The sequence below is a fragment of the Candoia aspera genome, chromosome 2 (genome assembly GCF_035149785.1).
Source record: "Candoia aspera isolate rCanAsp1 chromosome 2, rCanAsp1.hap2, whole genome shotgun sequence".
Taxonomy (NCBI): Eukaryota; Metazoa; Chordata; class Lepidosauria; order Squamata; family Boidae; genus Candoia; species Candoia aspera.
In genome coordinates this window covers 146,774,565-146,790,651 of record NC_086154.1, presented here as the reverse complement: position 1 = coordinate 146,790,651, position 16,087 = coordinate 146,774,565, and the positions used below count along the sequence as shown (strand labels likewise).

Genomic DNA, 16,087 nt, shown 5'->3' with positions numbered 1-16,087 from the left:
ATCTTACTGAAACCTGGTTGGGCCTGGGGGGCGGGGATCCACTCTTAGAAATATGCCTACCTGGGTTCTGCACCAGCCCAGAGGGTGGGGAGGGATGGCTGTTGCTGTCCACAAATCACTACAGGCTTTCAGAAGCTCCACTTCACAGATTGCCAGATGTAAGGCACTCTGGTTGAAGTTGGACTTTTAAAGGATGGCTGACCTCCCTGCCTGAGCTGCTGGATTCCGTTGTCAGCTTGGCAACAGAGTCCGTAAGGCTGTCGGTGCTGGGGAATTCGATTTGCCACCCAGTGATGTTAAAGGGCAGCACAGGAGTTTGTAGCCCCATGGCAACCATATACTTGACCCAAGATGTTGATAGCCCAACACATACCAGTACTTGCACACTGGATCTGGGTTTTGTGTTGGGGTGGTTGAGATGTGATCTGGCAGTGAAGAGTATTAACATCAGTCTGATGCCATGGACAGATCACTCTCTGATTGCCTTTCAATTCACTGATGTCACCCCTCCCTGCAGGGAAACAGTGCCTTTTCAATTGGCCCTCCCCAGACGATTGATGGACCCAATGGGGTTCCAGAGAGAGGTTAGGATTTCCCCTGAGGATCTGGTGGTCAGTTCAACCAAGGCTCCAGTCTCTGTCTGGAATGGGCAAGTGGCTGGGGCTTTGGACCATATCGCCCCTACACAGCCTCTCCTTGTGGGCAGATCCCAGGGTGTGCCTTCATTTACCATGGAGCTCCGTGAGCAACTTGGTAATACCAGAAGAGATGCCTGGAACACTACTGGAGGAAGTCTCAAAACAAATGTGACCAGACACAGGTAAGAGTCCATAGTAGGGATTACCTCATGGCAATAAGGGCAGCAAAATGTTAGTATTTCTCTATCTTGATTGTGTAGCTGATAGCCATCCAGCAAGACTTTTTAGGGTGACCTGGTCCATATTGGGTGGGGAGGGCCCCTTGAAACATCTGCTGGGCCACTGTGAGGATTATTCAGGCTATCTGGTAGTTGCTCAGATCCTCTCTGACTCAGACTCTGACTGGGCAGGACAGGCTGAAATGCGTGGGGCATGGTCTGATGGTATGTTCTGCAATGAGTTTGAGCTGGTGGTTCCTGAGGAAGTGGTCATGGTCCTCTGTGCTTTTAGCTCGGCCACATGTTCATTGGTTCTGGGCCCCTCCTGGGTTGTGAAAGTGGCCAAAGAAGTGATCCAGGGTTGGGTCCATTTGGTGGTGTCAGCCTCTTTGACAGAGGGGATGATACTCTTGCCTTGAAAAAGCCAATGGTGCCAGCCATCCTTGGACCCAATGGTTTTCAACAACTATCGTCCAGTCTCCAACCTTTCCTTTCTGGGGAAAATTGTTGGCAAGGTGGTCAGTCTGCAGTTGAGGAAAACCTGGAGGAAATGGATTATCCAGATCAATTTCAGCCAGGTTTCAGGCCAGGATTTAGTACTGAAACACCTTTGGTTATGCATGTAGATGGCCTATAGGGGAGCCAGGATGGAGGTGGTGCATCCATCCTTTGTGCTCCTTGATTTCTTAGTGGCTATTGATGCTGTCAACCACAGTATCCTTCTGAGCCAGCTCTCTAGGCTGGGGACACACGTATACAGGGGTTCTCTTCCCTTCTCTGAGCTGATTCCTGTTGGTACTGGTTGTTGGGGGAGAGATCACTCCCTTGGCCCTTCTGTTGTGGGGCATCACATGATTCTACACTCCCCCCCTCCTTTTCAACATCTGCATGAAACCACTGGGTGAGGTCATCTGCAGGTTTGGGCTTTGGTATCATCAGTACACTGAAAATAACCAATTGTATCTTTTGACTCTGGGCTGGCCAAGTTAGGCTGTTGAGGTTCTGTCCCAGTTCCTGGAGATCTGGATGGGGAGAAACCATGTCATGAGCACTGATGGTGAGCAGGAGGGGGCCCCTATCCAGGGGGGGGAAAGCATGCATAGTAGCGAGAATTTGAGCTGTCATTCAAAGAGTCACAGAACAGACCTGCCTTGACTTTTGGGGGTTTATCTGTATGGGTTTTCTCATGCTTCTTCAGTTTGTTAAGATTTTCTGTCTAATGTAGCAGTAATAAAACACTAGAGACCTATTCCTCGTCTCAGTGTGGTTCCTGCTTGTTAGGACAAACCATCTCTGATTCAACCCCACCAAAACCAAGTGGCTGTGGGTGTTTGGGCCACCAGATCTGGGAATATTCCACCTCTGACCTTGGATGGGATTGCGCTTCTCCATGGTGTGCAATCTGGTGGTCTTCCTAGACTCACAGCTCCTACTTGATGAGCAGGTGGTAGCTGTGGCCAGGAAGACCTTTGCACAGCTTCATCTCGTGCACCAGTTGTGTCCTTTCTTAGATTGGGAGGCTCTTCAGATAGTCACTCATGCCCTGGTCACCTCATGGCTTAACTACTGTGGCACACTCTATACAGGCTGCCCTTGAAGACCACTTGGAATTGTCAACTGGTCCAGAATGCAGCAGTGTGGGCAGTGATGGGCATGCCTCGGTATGCCCATGCAGCATCTGTGCTTCATGATTTAAGCTGCTGGTCATTACCTATAAAGCCCTACATGACACAGAGCTTGGTTACCTGAGGGACCACCTATCTTCCATAGTATCTACTTGTTTGATTTGATCTGGCAGGGTTGGCGCACTCTGAGATCCTTTGATTAAACAATACTATCTATCAGGACCCCAGAACAGCACCTTCTCTGTAGTAGAACTTGCCCTCTGGAATGAAGTTCCCCCCGAGACCCAGATGGCTCCCAGGTGGTGGTGTTTCGAAGGACCTTGAAGAACTGGCTTTCCCCAGGCCTTTGGTGACAATGAGTGAAGCCTCCTGGATTGTGTGGGTTTGTTTCTCTTTCGTTCTTGTCCAGTTCTAGTCATCTTTTATTCTTTTATTTTTGTTTCTTACTGTTGTTTTCACTAACATTGGGCAATAGCTCACCAGAGCCAAGTCTACTCATCCAGTCTGGTCATCCAGAGAGGACCTGCCAAAAGTCCCCCTACTTTGTGAGGTTCAGGGGTTATGGATAAGACAGCAGGCCTTCTTGGTGGAAATGCCCACCCTCAAAAATTTTGTACAGCCTCCACTTTGCAGATGTTTTAGAAACAGCTCAAAAACTCAATTCCAACAAGTCTTTGGTCCTACTTGAATGGTTGTGGGTAGCTATCTTGAATTTGCTTTTGCTTTCTGATGCTGTTTTCATTATACTGTGGGTTCTTTTTGTTTTGGCTTGTATTTGTGGTTGTATGCTGCCCAAACGCCTCCAGAACTGGGCTAGGTCATAAGTACAGTTAAATAAAGAAACAAACAAAATCAGTTTCTAAATATGTTCCTAAACAAAAGTAGAATCCATTATAAATTGCAGCTAGAGCTGCTGGGAAATATTTTAAAACACTGAAGAGCTATTGGGAACTGATTGGGAGGAGAGATTATTCTTCCCACAATCACCCCCGAAAGGGAAAGCAGATGGGGACTACAGAGCCAAGTTGGGAATATACTAAGATCTCACGAGTTTCTGCTTCAACAATGAAAATACCCTAGGAGGGAGAAAAAGGACATATTGTTACTTGTAATTTGGGAAGACGTACAAAGCAGGAGCTTAGCAGCTCTGTGGTCTAGGTAATAAACTTTGCATTCCAGGCAGAGCAGGGAACTAAGTGACCAGCATGTAAGAGATACTGAGATAAACAAAGACGAAGGCAAGCTAATTAATCTAGATTGTTTTTTTTTAAAAAAACCTTTGAGTTGCCTTGCAGGGCTTCTCCCCACTGCTGAGTTGAACTGCTTTGAGTCAGCAAAAAATTATAACAGCATGAAACTGGTTGACCCCACTGAGAGTCCCTATCCCTGGCTCTATGCCTCAGTTTCAGATCACTGCCAATCCCGTGACTCCCCTGCAAGGTAGGGTTACCAGATATCTGAACAGGGAAAGGAGGACATGGACAATTGGAAAGGAGGACAAATGGGGGGAAAGGAGGACACACTGTTTAGTATTTGACTTTATATTCATTGCAGAGGAAGGGATTACAAATGAGTAAACAGGCACACAATGAGAAATACACATTGAGAGGAATGTACTAGCCCCAGTTAAAGAGGCAAAAGCCTTCCACATGTAATTGATTAAGGTCTTGTCAATTTTAGGTAGCTGCCTACCCAGAGGGTACTAATTAAGGCCACAGAAGCTTGTTAACTTGGGGTTAGCACTTATTAGGAAGTGCTGTGCTGCAGAGAAAAACTACTTAGGGAGAGATATTCAAAAAGTCAGACAATTTTTGATTTTACGGCTATGCCTGCCAGATGGAGGACACGGGGGCAAAAGGAGGACATGTCCTCCTTTTGTTAGACATCTGGTAAGCCTAATTCAGGGTGATGGGTGATCCTAACAGAATTTAATACTTTGGGGCTACTCTTGGATGATGTCAAAATAGGGAAAACACTACTTTAACCTTACTTGTGGTAGATTTCGGTATAATGCTGCTGGTTCTCAGGAAGGAGGGAGCACATTCCAAGGAGGAGGACAAGGTAAGAGGAAACACAGTCTGGAGCTGGAAAGTTGGAAGACTAAGAAGTTCAGAATAGCCCCACCCTAGAGCTTTCCCAGGTTATTCCCCCTTAGGTTAGGTACAGTAGCTTTAGTCTGGCAAGATTCTGTCTATATGGTGTGAGCAAATAAAGAACTGAAGTTTGGCTGGATTGATTCTTCATCAATCTTGGGCTGGGCCTGACACTAATATGGCTAACAATGACTGAGAAAGCCTGCTTCAGAAAGCTGGGGACAACAGGAAGGCAAAAATCATGAAACACGGTAGAGAAAAGATGTTGCCAAGGCATGTTTACGCTGTGGTTGGTGCAAGTGGGAAAAGACCTTTAGAAAGGGATAATATATACATCGGCTTATCTTGAAGGGATATCTGGGTGAATTCTATGGTAGGGATGGTGGTGTGTGTATTCTCAGTCTCTTGAGAGTATTCAGGCTCAATTTTTGGGAACTGTTATACCCCTCACCTTTCCCATTCCGGAATGAGCATGTCCCATCTTTACCACCACTGGGTATTTGGACGTTGTCAGCTGGAAAAAGAAGAAGAAAGAAGAATCACCAAAGGTTGGCTATCACTGCAATTAGCCACCATGGTCTGCCACAAGGGTCACTGCAATGCCAAGTACTGTTCAGTGCCATTAAAAGAAATGACAAGTTTATGCAAAACAAGGAACCACGTACAGTGATGCTTAAAAGTTCGTGGACCCTTTTGAATTTTCAATATTTCTGAATAAATATGACCTAAAGCATGAGCTGTTCTCCACACAAATCCTAAAACTAGATAAAGAGAGCCCAATTAAAATGAGTCAAAAATATTATACTTGTTCATTTATTTACAGAGGAAAATGATCCAAATGGCCACACACAAATATGTAGCTTTGGATCATTTTCCTCAATAAATAAATGAACAAGTATGAACTGTTTTCAATCTTAATATGAAACAGGGGACTTGTAAGGTTAGAGTCCATGGAAGGAGGACAGGCAGGCAGGCAGGCAGACAAGCTGGCTGGTTTGTTACAAGCCAGTGTTTAACACTTGATTCCTTAACACTTGGTGATTTGTTAAGTTGAATGCATGAATACACTGAATGGTATAAAACTCCACCAGTGACATTTGATCTAAAATGTAGCAGCTGTCTAGAGATAAATAAATCTGTATAAATCAGCTTGAAGTCCGGCTAAATATATGAGAGATAAATGATTAGACAATTGTTTGCCCAAAAAGAATATACGTGCTGTATTTATTTTATCAATAACATCATTTTACTTTTCCAGGCAATTGCAACTTACTCTACGTGACCAGCAAATGCTATTCTTACTGATAATTGTGCACAGAATTGGCTGCAGGCTATATATATACAGGAATCATGGATTCTGCAAGGCGTGATACGTTTCTAGTAAAGAGAACATCAGAATTTTGCCAAGATTTTGCCAAAGGTACTGCTACAGTGCACGAAAGTTGTAAATAATAATAGTATTCCATTTCTTTGGACAGAAGTATCGGAAGGTGAAGAAACGCTGTTGTATTTTTGTGTTAATGTTTTCCTGCTACCCTCTGAGTAGGGTTTTAATGTAACTGAATGGCCACATGCCTAGTTTTACTACTGATCTTCCTATTTTTTCCTTCAGCTGGGTTGAAGGGAGAAGCCTTTGGTAGAAGAGCCAGGAACGTCCCAGCTACAGTAGACAGACTATCCTGCTATGTCATGAAATCCAGCTTGACTGGAAGCAGCCTATAGTACATTCATTTTACTGGGAAATATTTGGGGAAAAGGGTCTCCCAGTGAAGTTTTAAATTATCCCCCCTCCTGGCCTATAACAATATGCAACTAGAAAGTATCCTTGGGGGACCTATAAGCACATTATTGACACAGCAGCTGATGAAAATTGAAGCAACATCAAATGATGTAAATGATACTGGTTTTCCTTTTAATTTTGATTGCAACTGGATGTACTTCTATAATTTGTAGTTTATATAATTCTATCTTGTAATTTGCTTCCATCATTACACACTACCTTAAGTGTTTATATAAATAAAAAAGAAAGGTATACATTGAATAATGAATGTCTCAAACTTCTGGAGGACACCAGATTGTCTTACTAAGTTACAATTTTATGGGGTTTTTTACAGGTTTTTTTTTTACTGTTGTCTTCCTAGTTGGCTGCTTGCTTCTCTCCACTCAAACATGCATGCAACTTGCATTCTTGTAAATAAAGAAGAGGGCATCCTGAGTCCAATTCCTGGTGACCAAATGGATAGGGCCATGCAACTTTCTTGGCCAAAGTACAGAAGCAGCTTGCCACTGCCGCCTTCTGGGTTTTCTGTTTGGGTTCTTCTGGGGGGGGGGGGCGTGGTGGTGGTTTGGTTTCTTCCTTCAACTTCCCAGGCCGGTCTAAACCATTCCTTGGTGGTTTCCCAAGGAAACTCATGTCTTTGTCACTTCCCAATTGGATTACTGCAATGCACTTTACAAGGGGTTGCCCCTGAAGTCTGCCTGGAAGCTACAACTGGTGCAGAACACAGCAGTGTGCACAGTACTGGGTGCTTCTAGTTTCACCCACATTACACCTCTGTTGCACAAGCTGCGCCAGCTCCCAGTTTCCTTCCATGTGCAACTCAAGGTGCTGGTTACCACCTTCAAAGCCCTACATGGCACAGGACCAGGTTATTTGCAGGACAGCCTCTCCTTGAGAGTATCTGCCCAGCCTACCAGATTGGATAGGATAGGCCTGCTCCAGGTCCCTTCCCTGAAATGTTGCTATCTAGTGGGAGTTCAGAAGCCTGCCTTTTCCGTGGCTGCCCCTGCCTTGTGGAACACCCTCCCCTGGTGATCTGGCAGCCCCCCCACTTTAGCCTTCTGGGAGGCCATCAAGACTGGTTTTTTACCCAGCCACTGGGGTAGAGTGAGGGTGTTTGGGATTGGTTGTTGGGGCATCCCGAGGGGATGACTGTGGCACCAAGTTTGGTTATATTCTATGGTTTTATGTTTTCATTAGTTCGGGGTTTTATTGTCGCGAGCCACCCAGAATTGTGTTTTAAAATGGGCATCCATACGAATCTTTAAAATAAATAAATAAATAAATCCGGATGAATAAACAAATAAACAAATAAATTAAAAAAAATAAAAGTATGATCCATACCTGACCCTGCTTAACTGCACCCCAGCAAGATTAGATAGGTGCTGCCAGTATATCAAGCCCTGGACAAGGCTGCTCTCAAAATATGCTATTCTGGGAAATGAGGAGTACAAAGCAATAATGACATCCTTAGTAGTAACAGTATGCTAATTTTAACAGGGGCTTATCTGTTTGTTTAATAAGTGATGCCATCAAAGTAAACAAGCCCCGCATGATGCAGATGTCACCAGGCCATGACCTTAACCAGATAAGGTCATGGCCTGTGTCACAAGGTCATGCTGGTCTCACAAGGTTATGACACCTACCAGATATGATGAGTTTCACCTAATCTCATCAAGAAAAGACTGCCAGTCAGGCCTAGAGTGAATGATTAACTTAACCCTAACCCTAGCCAATAAGAACTAACTACAGTGAATAATTGTCATGAGTGCCGTTGAGCTAAAGTAATCAGCGCAATGGCACTCATGACAATGACAAGGAAATAGGTGAAGGGGTACAAGTTAAGTAGCCATCAACCCACAACGACTAACGGCTAACAAACAATAGATAAACGGATCACGGAGCCACCCAAGCCATCAGCAGCAATACCACGGGGATCGCCCAGCTGAAAGCAATCAGCAGAAGAATGAAAACCTGAGGATGGGCGATCCTAGAAACCCTCAACCAATGGCAGGGCAACGCATGGGACAAAGGGGGGTGACGTGACCGAGAGCGAGGGGGCGCTGACCGGCGCGGGGTATTTAAACCCCGCACCGGCGCGCTCCTGTCACTCTCAGCTATTTCTAACAACGTTGTACCTATCCTGAAATAAACCAGAGCCTGCTTTGCAACCCAGTGTCTGAACGTTATTCAGAGGTAGGCAGCGCATGACATAAAGCTGAGAGTCATAAACTCAGCCTCGCCGAGCCCCACCGGACGACAACGAGCCGCGGGAGGAGTAGACGGCGAGAAGACCAGCAAGATGAGGCCGGAACGGCGCGGGCAAGGAGGGCGAGCCGCGCGGCAAGAGACAGAGGAGGACCGACCGAGGCCAGAGGCACCGCGGACTCCCGGAGCCATGGACGCCCGCCCCACCCGACCCGAGCCTCAGCTCCAACCCCAAGGGGAGATGGCGACGGAGGCAACCCGACCGCGGGAGGGAGCAGCACGACTTCCGAAACCAGCGGAGGACCCCGCGCCCCACATCGCACCCCAGCAACGGGCGTGGAGCGACAGCCCCACGGTGCTCGACACGGAGGAGGACGACGGAGACACCCATCAGACGGAGGAGGAAGCGGACCCGCGGCGGAGGGACGATGAACCCCCCCCCCCGAGGACGCGCCAACGGAACCGGCCCCAGCGGCGGTGCGAGCTGTGGACGAGGAGGCACGAGCTGAACTCGCGGCCATGCGGGCTCAGCTGACGGAACTCCGGACCATGCTCCAGGCGCTTATGCCCCCCGCGCCACCCAATGACGTCCCCGCACAAGCCCACACCCCGAGCGAAGCACCGAACCCACACGAGCCAGCGGAAAGCCAGCAGACGGCACAGGCGGCCGACACCACATCCCGGGAAGCGAGAGGCGGGGCCGCGCAAAACGCCCGGGCCCCAAAGGACTTTCCCATCTTCTTCGATGGGACCCCCTCAAAACTCTCGTTTTTCGTCACCAACGCTAGGGAGTTCATGGGGAGGCACGGACACTCCTATGACTCCGAGGCCGACAAGATCGGCGCCGTGGCAATCAAACTCCAAGACAGGGCGGCGGACTGGTACGTCCAACTGTACGAGTCCAGCTCCCCCGCCCTCGCCACCTTCCCTGCTTTCATCAACGAGATGAAAAACTATTTCGAAGACCCCCTAGCCAAAGTACGGGCGAAAAGCGCACTCCAGAGACTTAAACAGGGCGCACGCACGGTCCCTGACTACGCCCTGGAGTTCAAAGCCCTCGCGGGAAAGGTCTGCGACTGGTCTGAGACCACCCTGCTGGAAATCTTCAAAAAGGGGCTCAACCGCGACGTTCTCCAATGGGCCCTCTACCGCGACGACCCAGAAACGTTACACGGGTGGATCCACCTCGCGGGGAAAGCCGAACACGCGCACCGCACCTTCCTTATGACAACCACGGAAGACACAAACTACGTCGGGAAAAAGGTACCCGCACCACACGGGGGGATGGCCGGCCCCATATACCCTAAAAAGAAGTTCAACCGGGAGCCCTGCGGGAGGTGTGGCAAATTAGGGCACAAGACGGCGGACTGCTTCGCCAACCGACCGCCGACCAGCGCGCCCAAGCCCGCCCCGAAAATTAGCCCCAAACCACCCAACCCGGGGCCGCCCCCTCACCGCCGAATGACCGTGGCCACAGCGACACCGGAAGAGGGCTGGGACGCTTACTGGGGAGAAGAGGACAATACCGACCCCGACCAGCCGGCGGGAAATGCTCCCCGCTTGCCCTGAAACGCGTGGCGAGGCAGGCGGCGGGACAGCAACGCGAACCACCTCAACGAAACGACAAAAGCTCCGTAATATTGGCAGCAATTCAACTCTCTGCCGGCAACGGAGCCACCACGGCCGCGGCACTAGTGGACTCGGGGTGCTCAAAAAACCTTATCCACCCCGACCTAGTCGCCAAACTCGAACTCCGCTGCTTCCCCCTCCCCACGCCGCTGGCATTCCACCAGCTGGACGGCTCCACAGCGGGGGGGAAACCAGCCACGCTACAAACCGAGCCGGTCACCCTGCAAATGGGCACTCACACCGAGCGCACATCGTTCGTAGTCACGCCCATCGGACGGCCCATTGCAGTCCTGGGGATGCCATGGCTCGCGAAAAACAACCCGCGGATCAACTGGGCGACCCGCACCTTCACATTCGGCGACGGCGAGTATCGAGCACCAGTACCAGCTGGCAAAAGCAACCCCACGGTAGGACGAGCGGAGGCGACCACACAAGACAACGCCGCTACCACTGCAGACCTACCGGAACAATACGCCGACTTCTCCGAGGTCTTCGGAGAAGCAGAAGCAGACCAACTACCCCCCCACCGCAAGACGGATTGCCGAATCGACCTACTGCCCGACGTCCCCCTACCTAGACCAAAGATCTATTCGATGACCCCGAAGGAGATGGCAACCCTCCGGGAGTTCATCGATAAAAACCTAGACAGGGGATTTATAGAGCCAGCATGCTCACCGGTCGGAGCCCCCGTCCTATTCCGGGAGAAGAAAGACGGGACCCTACGGCTCTGTACCGACTACCGGGGCCTAAACGCGGCTTCCCTGTCCAACAAATACCCCTTACCCCTGGTGAAGGACATGCTCGCCCACCTGTCCACGGGCAAAGTCTTTTCCAAATTGGACCTGCGCGAGGCGTACTATCGCATCCGAATCAGGGAGGGGGACGAATGGAAGACGGCGTTCAACTGCCCCCTAGGCGCTTTCCAGTACAAGGTACTGCCCTTCGGACTCGCGGGGGCCCCTGGGGTGTTCATGCAGCTCATCAATGAGGTACTGCATGAACATCTGTTTAAAGGGGTCCTGGTCTACATCGACGACGTCCTTATTTACACAAAAACATACGAGGAACACGTAACCTTAGTCAGGCAAGTCCTCGACAAGCTCAGAAGGGCGCAGCTCTATGCAAAGCCCACAAAGTGCGAGTTTCACAAAGACCGCCTAGACTATTTGGGGTATCGAATCTCCGGGGACGGCATCGAGATGGACCCCGCAAAAGTCGAAGCGGTACTAAACTGGGAGCGGCCCCGCAACAGACGGCAACTACAGAGCTTCCTGGGATTCGCGAATTTCTACAGGTCCTTCGCCCGGGGGTTCGCTGAGATAGCCCTACCCTTAACGGACCTCCTCAAAACCAAAGGGGTGGGGGACACCAGACGCGCCAAGAACCCAGGCACAGTGCTGAATTGGACTCCCGCGTGCCAGACCGCATTCGACAAGCTGAAAGCGCTGTTCACGACGGAGCCAATCCTCGCGCACCCGGACCCAGAACGGCCGTTCGTGGTCCAAGCCGACGCCTCAGACTTCTCCCTGGGAGCCATCCTCCTACAAAAAGACTCCACGGGGCTCCTGAAACCATGCGCCTACCTGTCAAGGAAGTTCTCCGAGACAGAGAGGCGATGGCACGTCTGGGAGAAAGAAGCCTTTGCGGTGAAATCGGCACTAGAAACATGGCGTCACCTACTCGAGGGAGCCACCCAACCATTCGAGGTCTGGACGGACCACCGGAACCTCGAGGCCCTACGAACGCCTAGACGCCTTAGCCCAAAACAGGTCCGATGGGCACAATTCTTCAGCCGCTTTGATTTCCAGTTGAAGTTCATGCCGGGCAAGAAGAACTTCCTGGCCGACGCCCTCTCCCGGCTGCCCCAAGACGAAGAGCCCGCCCCAGACACCATTGGGACGGTCCTATCCGCCTCGCAACTGGGGATGGCCGTGACCACCCGAAGCGGCGCACGGAGGCAGCTCGACGCTACGGCGCAGCCGACGGCGGGACAACCGGCGACGGAAAGAAGGCAACCGCAACTACCAGGGGGAATGCGCACGGACCTCGCCGCCGCCCTCAAAACCGACCCCTGGTTCCTGGCAAACCCCGACAAGGTAACGATGGCGCAAGACCTAGCATGGGGGGAAGGCAGAATCTACGTCCCGGACTCGCAACGCCAGGCGATCTTGCATAGGTCACACGACGCCAAGCAAGCGGGACACTTTGGGTTCCTCAAGACCCTACACCTAACACGGCGGCAATTCTGGTGGCCCGCGCTCAGGCGAGACGTAAAAACCTACGTGGCGTCCTGCCCAACGTGCGCTCGGGCCAAACGGGCACCAGGCAAACCCGCGGGGCTATTGCAACGGGTGGCAGAACCCTCCCGCCCATGGGAGGAAATCTCTATGGATTTTATAGTGGACCTCCCACCCAGCCAGAAGAAAACGGCCATTTGGGTGGTGAAGGACTACTTCTCAAAGCAGGCCCACTTCATCCCCTGCACGTCAGTCCCATCCTCACAACAACTAGCCAAACTCTTCCTCATCCACGTGTACAGGCTACACGGATGTCCCGCACGTGTGGTGACCGACAGGGGCACACAGTTCACCTCCAAATTCTGGCGGGCCTTCTTGAAGCTGACGGGGACCCAACAGGCCCTGTCTACGGCTTGGCATCCGCAGACGGACGGAGCCACTGAGGTTCTTAATGCCACCTTAGAGCAATTTATACGATCCTATACGAACTACCACCAGGACGACTGGGCTGAACTGCTCCCGTTCGCCGAAGTCGCATACAACAACGCCGTCCACACGAGCACGGGAAAAACCCCGTTCGAAGTAGTCTCGGGGCGCGACTTCGTCCCCATACCGGAGCTACCTCAACCCCCGGAACCCCAGGTGGACGCCAGCGACTGGGGACGGAAGATCGCGGAAGCATGGCCAGTAATCACGGCGGCGCTGAAGGAGGCACAGGCTGCTTACAAAGAGCAGGCCGACAAGCACCGGCGCCAACAACCGACGTTCCAGGCGGGGGACATGGCCTATCTCTCCACCAAGTTCCTAAAGTCAACCCAACCCTCGAAAAAACTGGGGCCTAAGTACATCGGGCCGTTCCGAGTCACGCAAATAGTGAACCCGGTAGCAATACGCCTGGACCTGCCACACAACCTCCGGAGGCTCCACCCGGTGTTCCACACCAGCCTCCTAAAACCGGCAACCACCTCCCGATGGCACCCAAGCACGCCTCAGCCCGCACCGCTTATGATCGACGGGCAACACCACTTCGAGATAAGGGACATCCTCGACTCACGCAAGCAACGAGGAACCCTACACTATCTGGTCAGGTGGAAACACTTCCCCCACCCGGAATGGGTGGCGGCGCACAACGTTAAAGCGCCTGACCTGACCAGAGCATTCCACCGGGCATACCCCGACAAACCGCAATCAAGGTCAGCAAAACCAACCCCCCCCCCGCAGGCCTCCCCCCGCCTCCCGTGCCCCAAGGGAAGGGGCCCCCCCCAAGCCCGCGACTTGGGTGGACCTTCCCCCCCCCGGGACTCACTCCCCCCGCCCCGGGCCCACGGGGTGGTGACAAACGATCGCCAGCACCCTCCCCCCGCCCCCTGGCCGCGGGGGAGTGGCAAGCAAGTCAACAGGGCAACCTGGGGGCAACGCCCAGGAGACACAACAAAGGCGACGCACTCCAAATAAGCAAAAAAGGGCCCTACCTGGAGCTGAGCAGCACCCGACCAGCCACGCCTCTCGCCTCGCCGAACTGAGCCAAACAAACAGGGTGTGGTTGGAGCATGCGCACGCCAGGTCAGAACCCGAGCATGCGCACCATGGACACACCCTGGGAAGGCACGTGGTAGAGGGAGGAGCAAAGGGAGGGGCGACAACTACTCCGGCGGGAACTTTGAAAAAAAAAAAAAAAAAAAAAAAAAAAAAAAATGGCGTTTTGACAGCTCCATGGGGGAAACCCAGAAACCCGGGGGAGAACACTATTCGGAAAGGGGGCAGTATGTCATGAGTGCCGTTGAGCTAAAGTAATCAGCGCAATGGCACTCATGACAATGACAAGGAAATAGGTGAAGGGGTACAAGTTAAGTAGCCATCAACCCACAACGACTAACGGCTAACAAACAATAGATAAACGGATCACGGAGCCACCCAAGCCATCAGCAGCAATACCACGGGGATCGCCCAGCTGAAAGCAATCAGCAGAAGAATGAAAACCTGAGGATGGGCGATCCTAGAAACCCTCAACCAATGGCAGGGCAACGCATGGGACAAAGGGGGGTGACGTGACCGAGAGCGAGGGGGCGCTGACCGGCGCGGGGTATTTAAACCCCGCACCGGCGCGCTCCTGTCACTCTCAGCTATTTCTAACAACGTTGTACCTATCCTGAAATAAACCAGAGCCTGCTTTGCAACCCAGTGTCTGAACGTTATTCAGAGGTAGGCAGCGCATGACAATAATTAACAAAACACTAGGAGCCATGCAGGTAGAGGCCAATGGCGAATGTAACATACTGGAGGGGGCCACTGCACTGAATCTCAGTCTCCTCAACAACAGATTACTTGGATCCAATTAGTCACTGTCTTTCTGAGAAAGGAAAAGATTTTGGAGTTACAGTTCCCTTCACCAAAAATTAGGGAAGTTTGGGACAGGGTTTTGCTTCCTCTGAAATACAAGGTACAATCATGAAGTTGTTATATAGTTGGTCTATATAACGAAACAAGATCTCCATTGGAATAGCCACATTGATCTAAGAATCTGTAAAACTGGTTTATTGTAATGTACTGTCCAGAGAATGCCCTTAAGCTTGGACTTGAAGGTGCAGGTAATGCAAAATATTATGGCTGGGTTGCCAAAGGGGAAAGTTTGTCAGGATCTTATTGTGTCTATTTGGAAGTAACTGTACTGGTTGCCAGTTTACTACTGAACTAAGCTGAAGATGTGTATTATACAAAGCCTCATTTGGCTTAGGACAAGTATGTACCATATGTATATATTATACATACAAGAGTCACTTGCGAGATGGGTGGTACAGAAATGTGAGAAATAAATAAATTTAACGAATTTATATGGCTGCCCAACTCAGTGACTCCAAGTGGTGTACAGAATTAAGATCCACAATACAAAAACCCATCAAACCTCCCTCCACGGCGGAAGCAGCTTCAAACACAATCAAATCAGCCATTTGATCGGCTCAGATCTTGTGCAAAATCTCACATGAGATTTTTGAAGCCATTTAGTGGCCTGCTAAAACCACGTAATGGAGCAGAGTTAAACACAGTGGAGGAAGCTGTGCACAGAAAAAGAATATTATCTTAGATAGCTTCAAGGAGCATGTCAGAGAAACACAGGTTATTGATCTTACACATTCAGCCCTCCCAAGCATAAAGAATCACGTGCTTAGACAGAGTAGGTTAAGAAGTAAAAAGAATATCTTACTAACTTTATTCTTGGTTCAGTTACATCATTGTTCGGTGGAAAAGATGAAATTTTTGTTCTTCTTTTGTTCGTAAACATGATTCACCCTTAGCCCTACAGCTCCCATGAGCTGCATGGAAGATAGGGGCAGAATTCTTCATCAAGGCCCAAGCACATGGCCCTGATGAAGAGAGCAGCATCCATGCTGCCTGCTCAGTCGGTGGGAGAAAAACAGAGAGGAAGTGGGAGTTGCAACAAACAGCTTCCGCTAGCAAGCATCATGGGACAAACTCAATTTACATGCTAATGCACATGCAAATGAGGCATGCTGGATTTGCCAGGACCTCCAACAATTTTAACATCTTCATTTGAAATTGTGGGGAAAGCACTTGTGAGAAAGCAGAAGTCTTGCGATGTTGCCTTCCCATGGCTTTGGACCATGGTCTCTAATTAAAAAGATTTTTAGTGTGCAATTGCC

The 16,087-nt window shown here is 50.5% G+C and overlaps 1 protein-coding gene across 2 annotated transcripts in view; it reads right to left on the bottom strand.

Annotated features, from left to right (window-relative positions):
* SYN1 (synapsin I) overlaps positions 1-16,087 on the bottom strand; it is a 102,514-nt gene that overhangs the window by 9,910 nt on the left and 76,517 nt on the right. For both annotated transcript variants that reach the window (XM_063294063.1, XM_063294065.1), the window contains exon 6: positions 5,026-5,088. In XM_063294063.1, the coding sequence (XP_063150133.1) occupies positions 5,026-5,088 (63 nt within the window). The remainder of the gene's footprint in view (positions 1-5,025; positions 5,089-16,087) is intronic.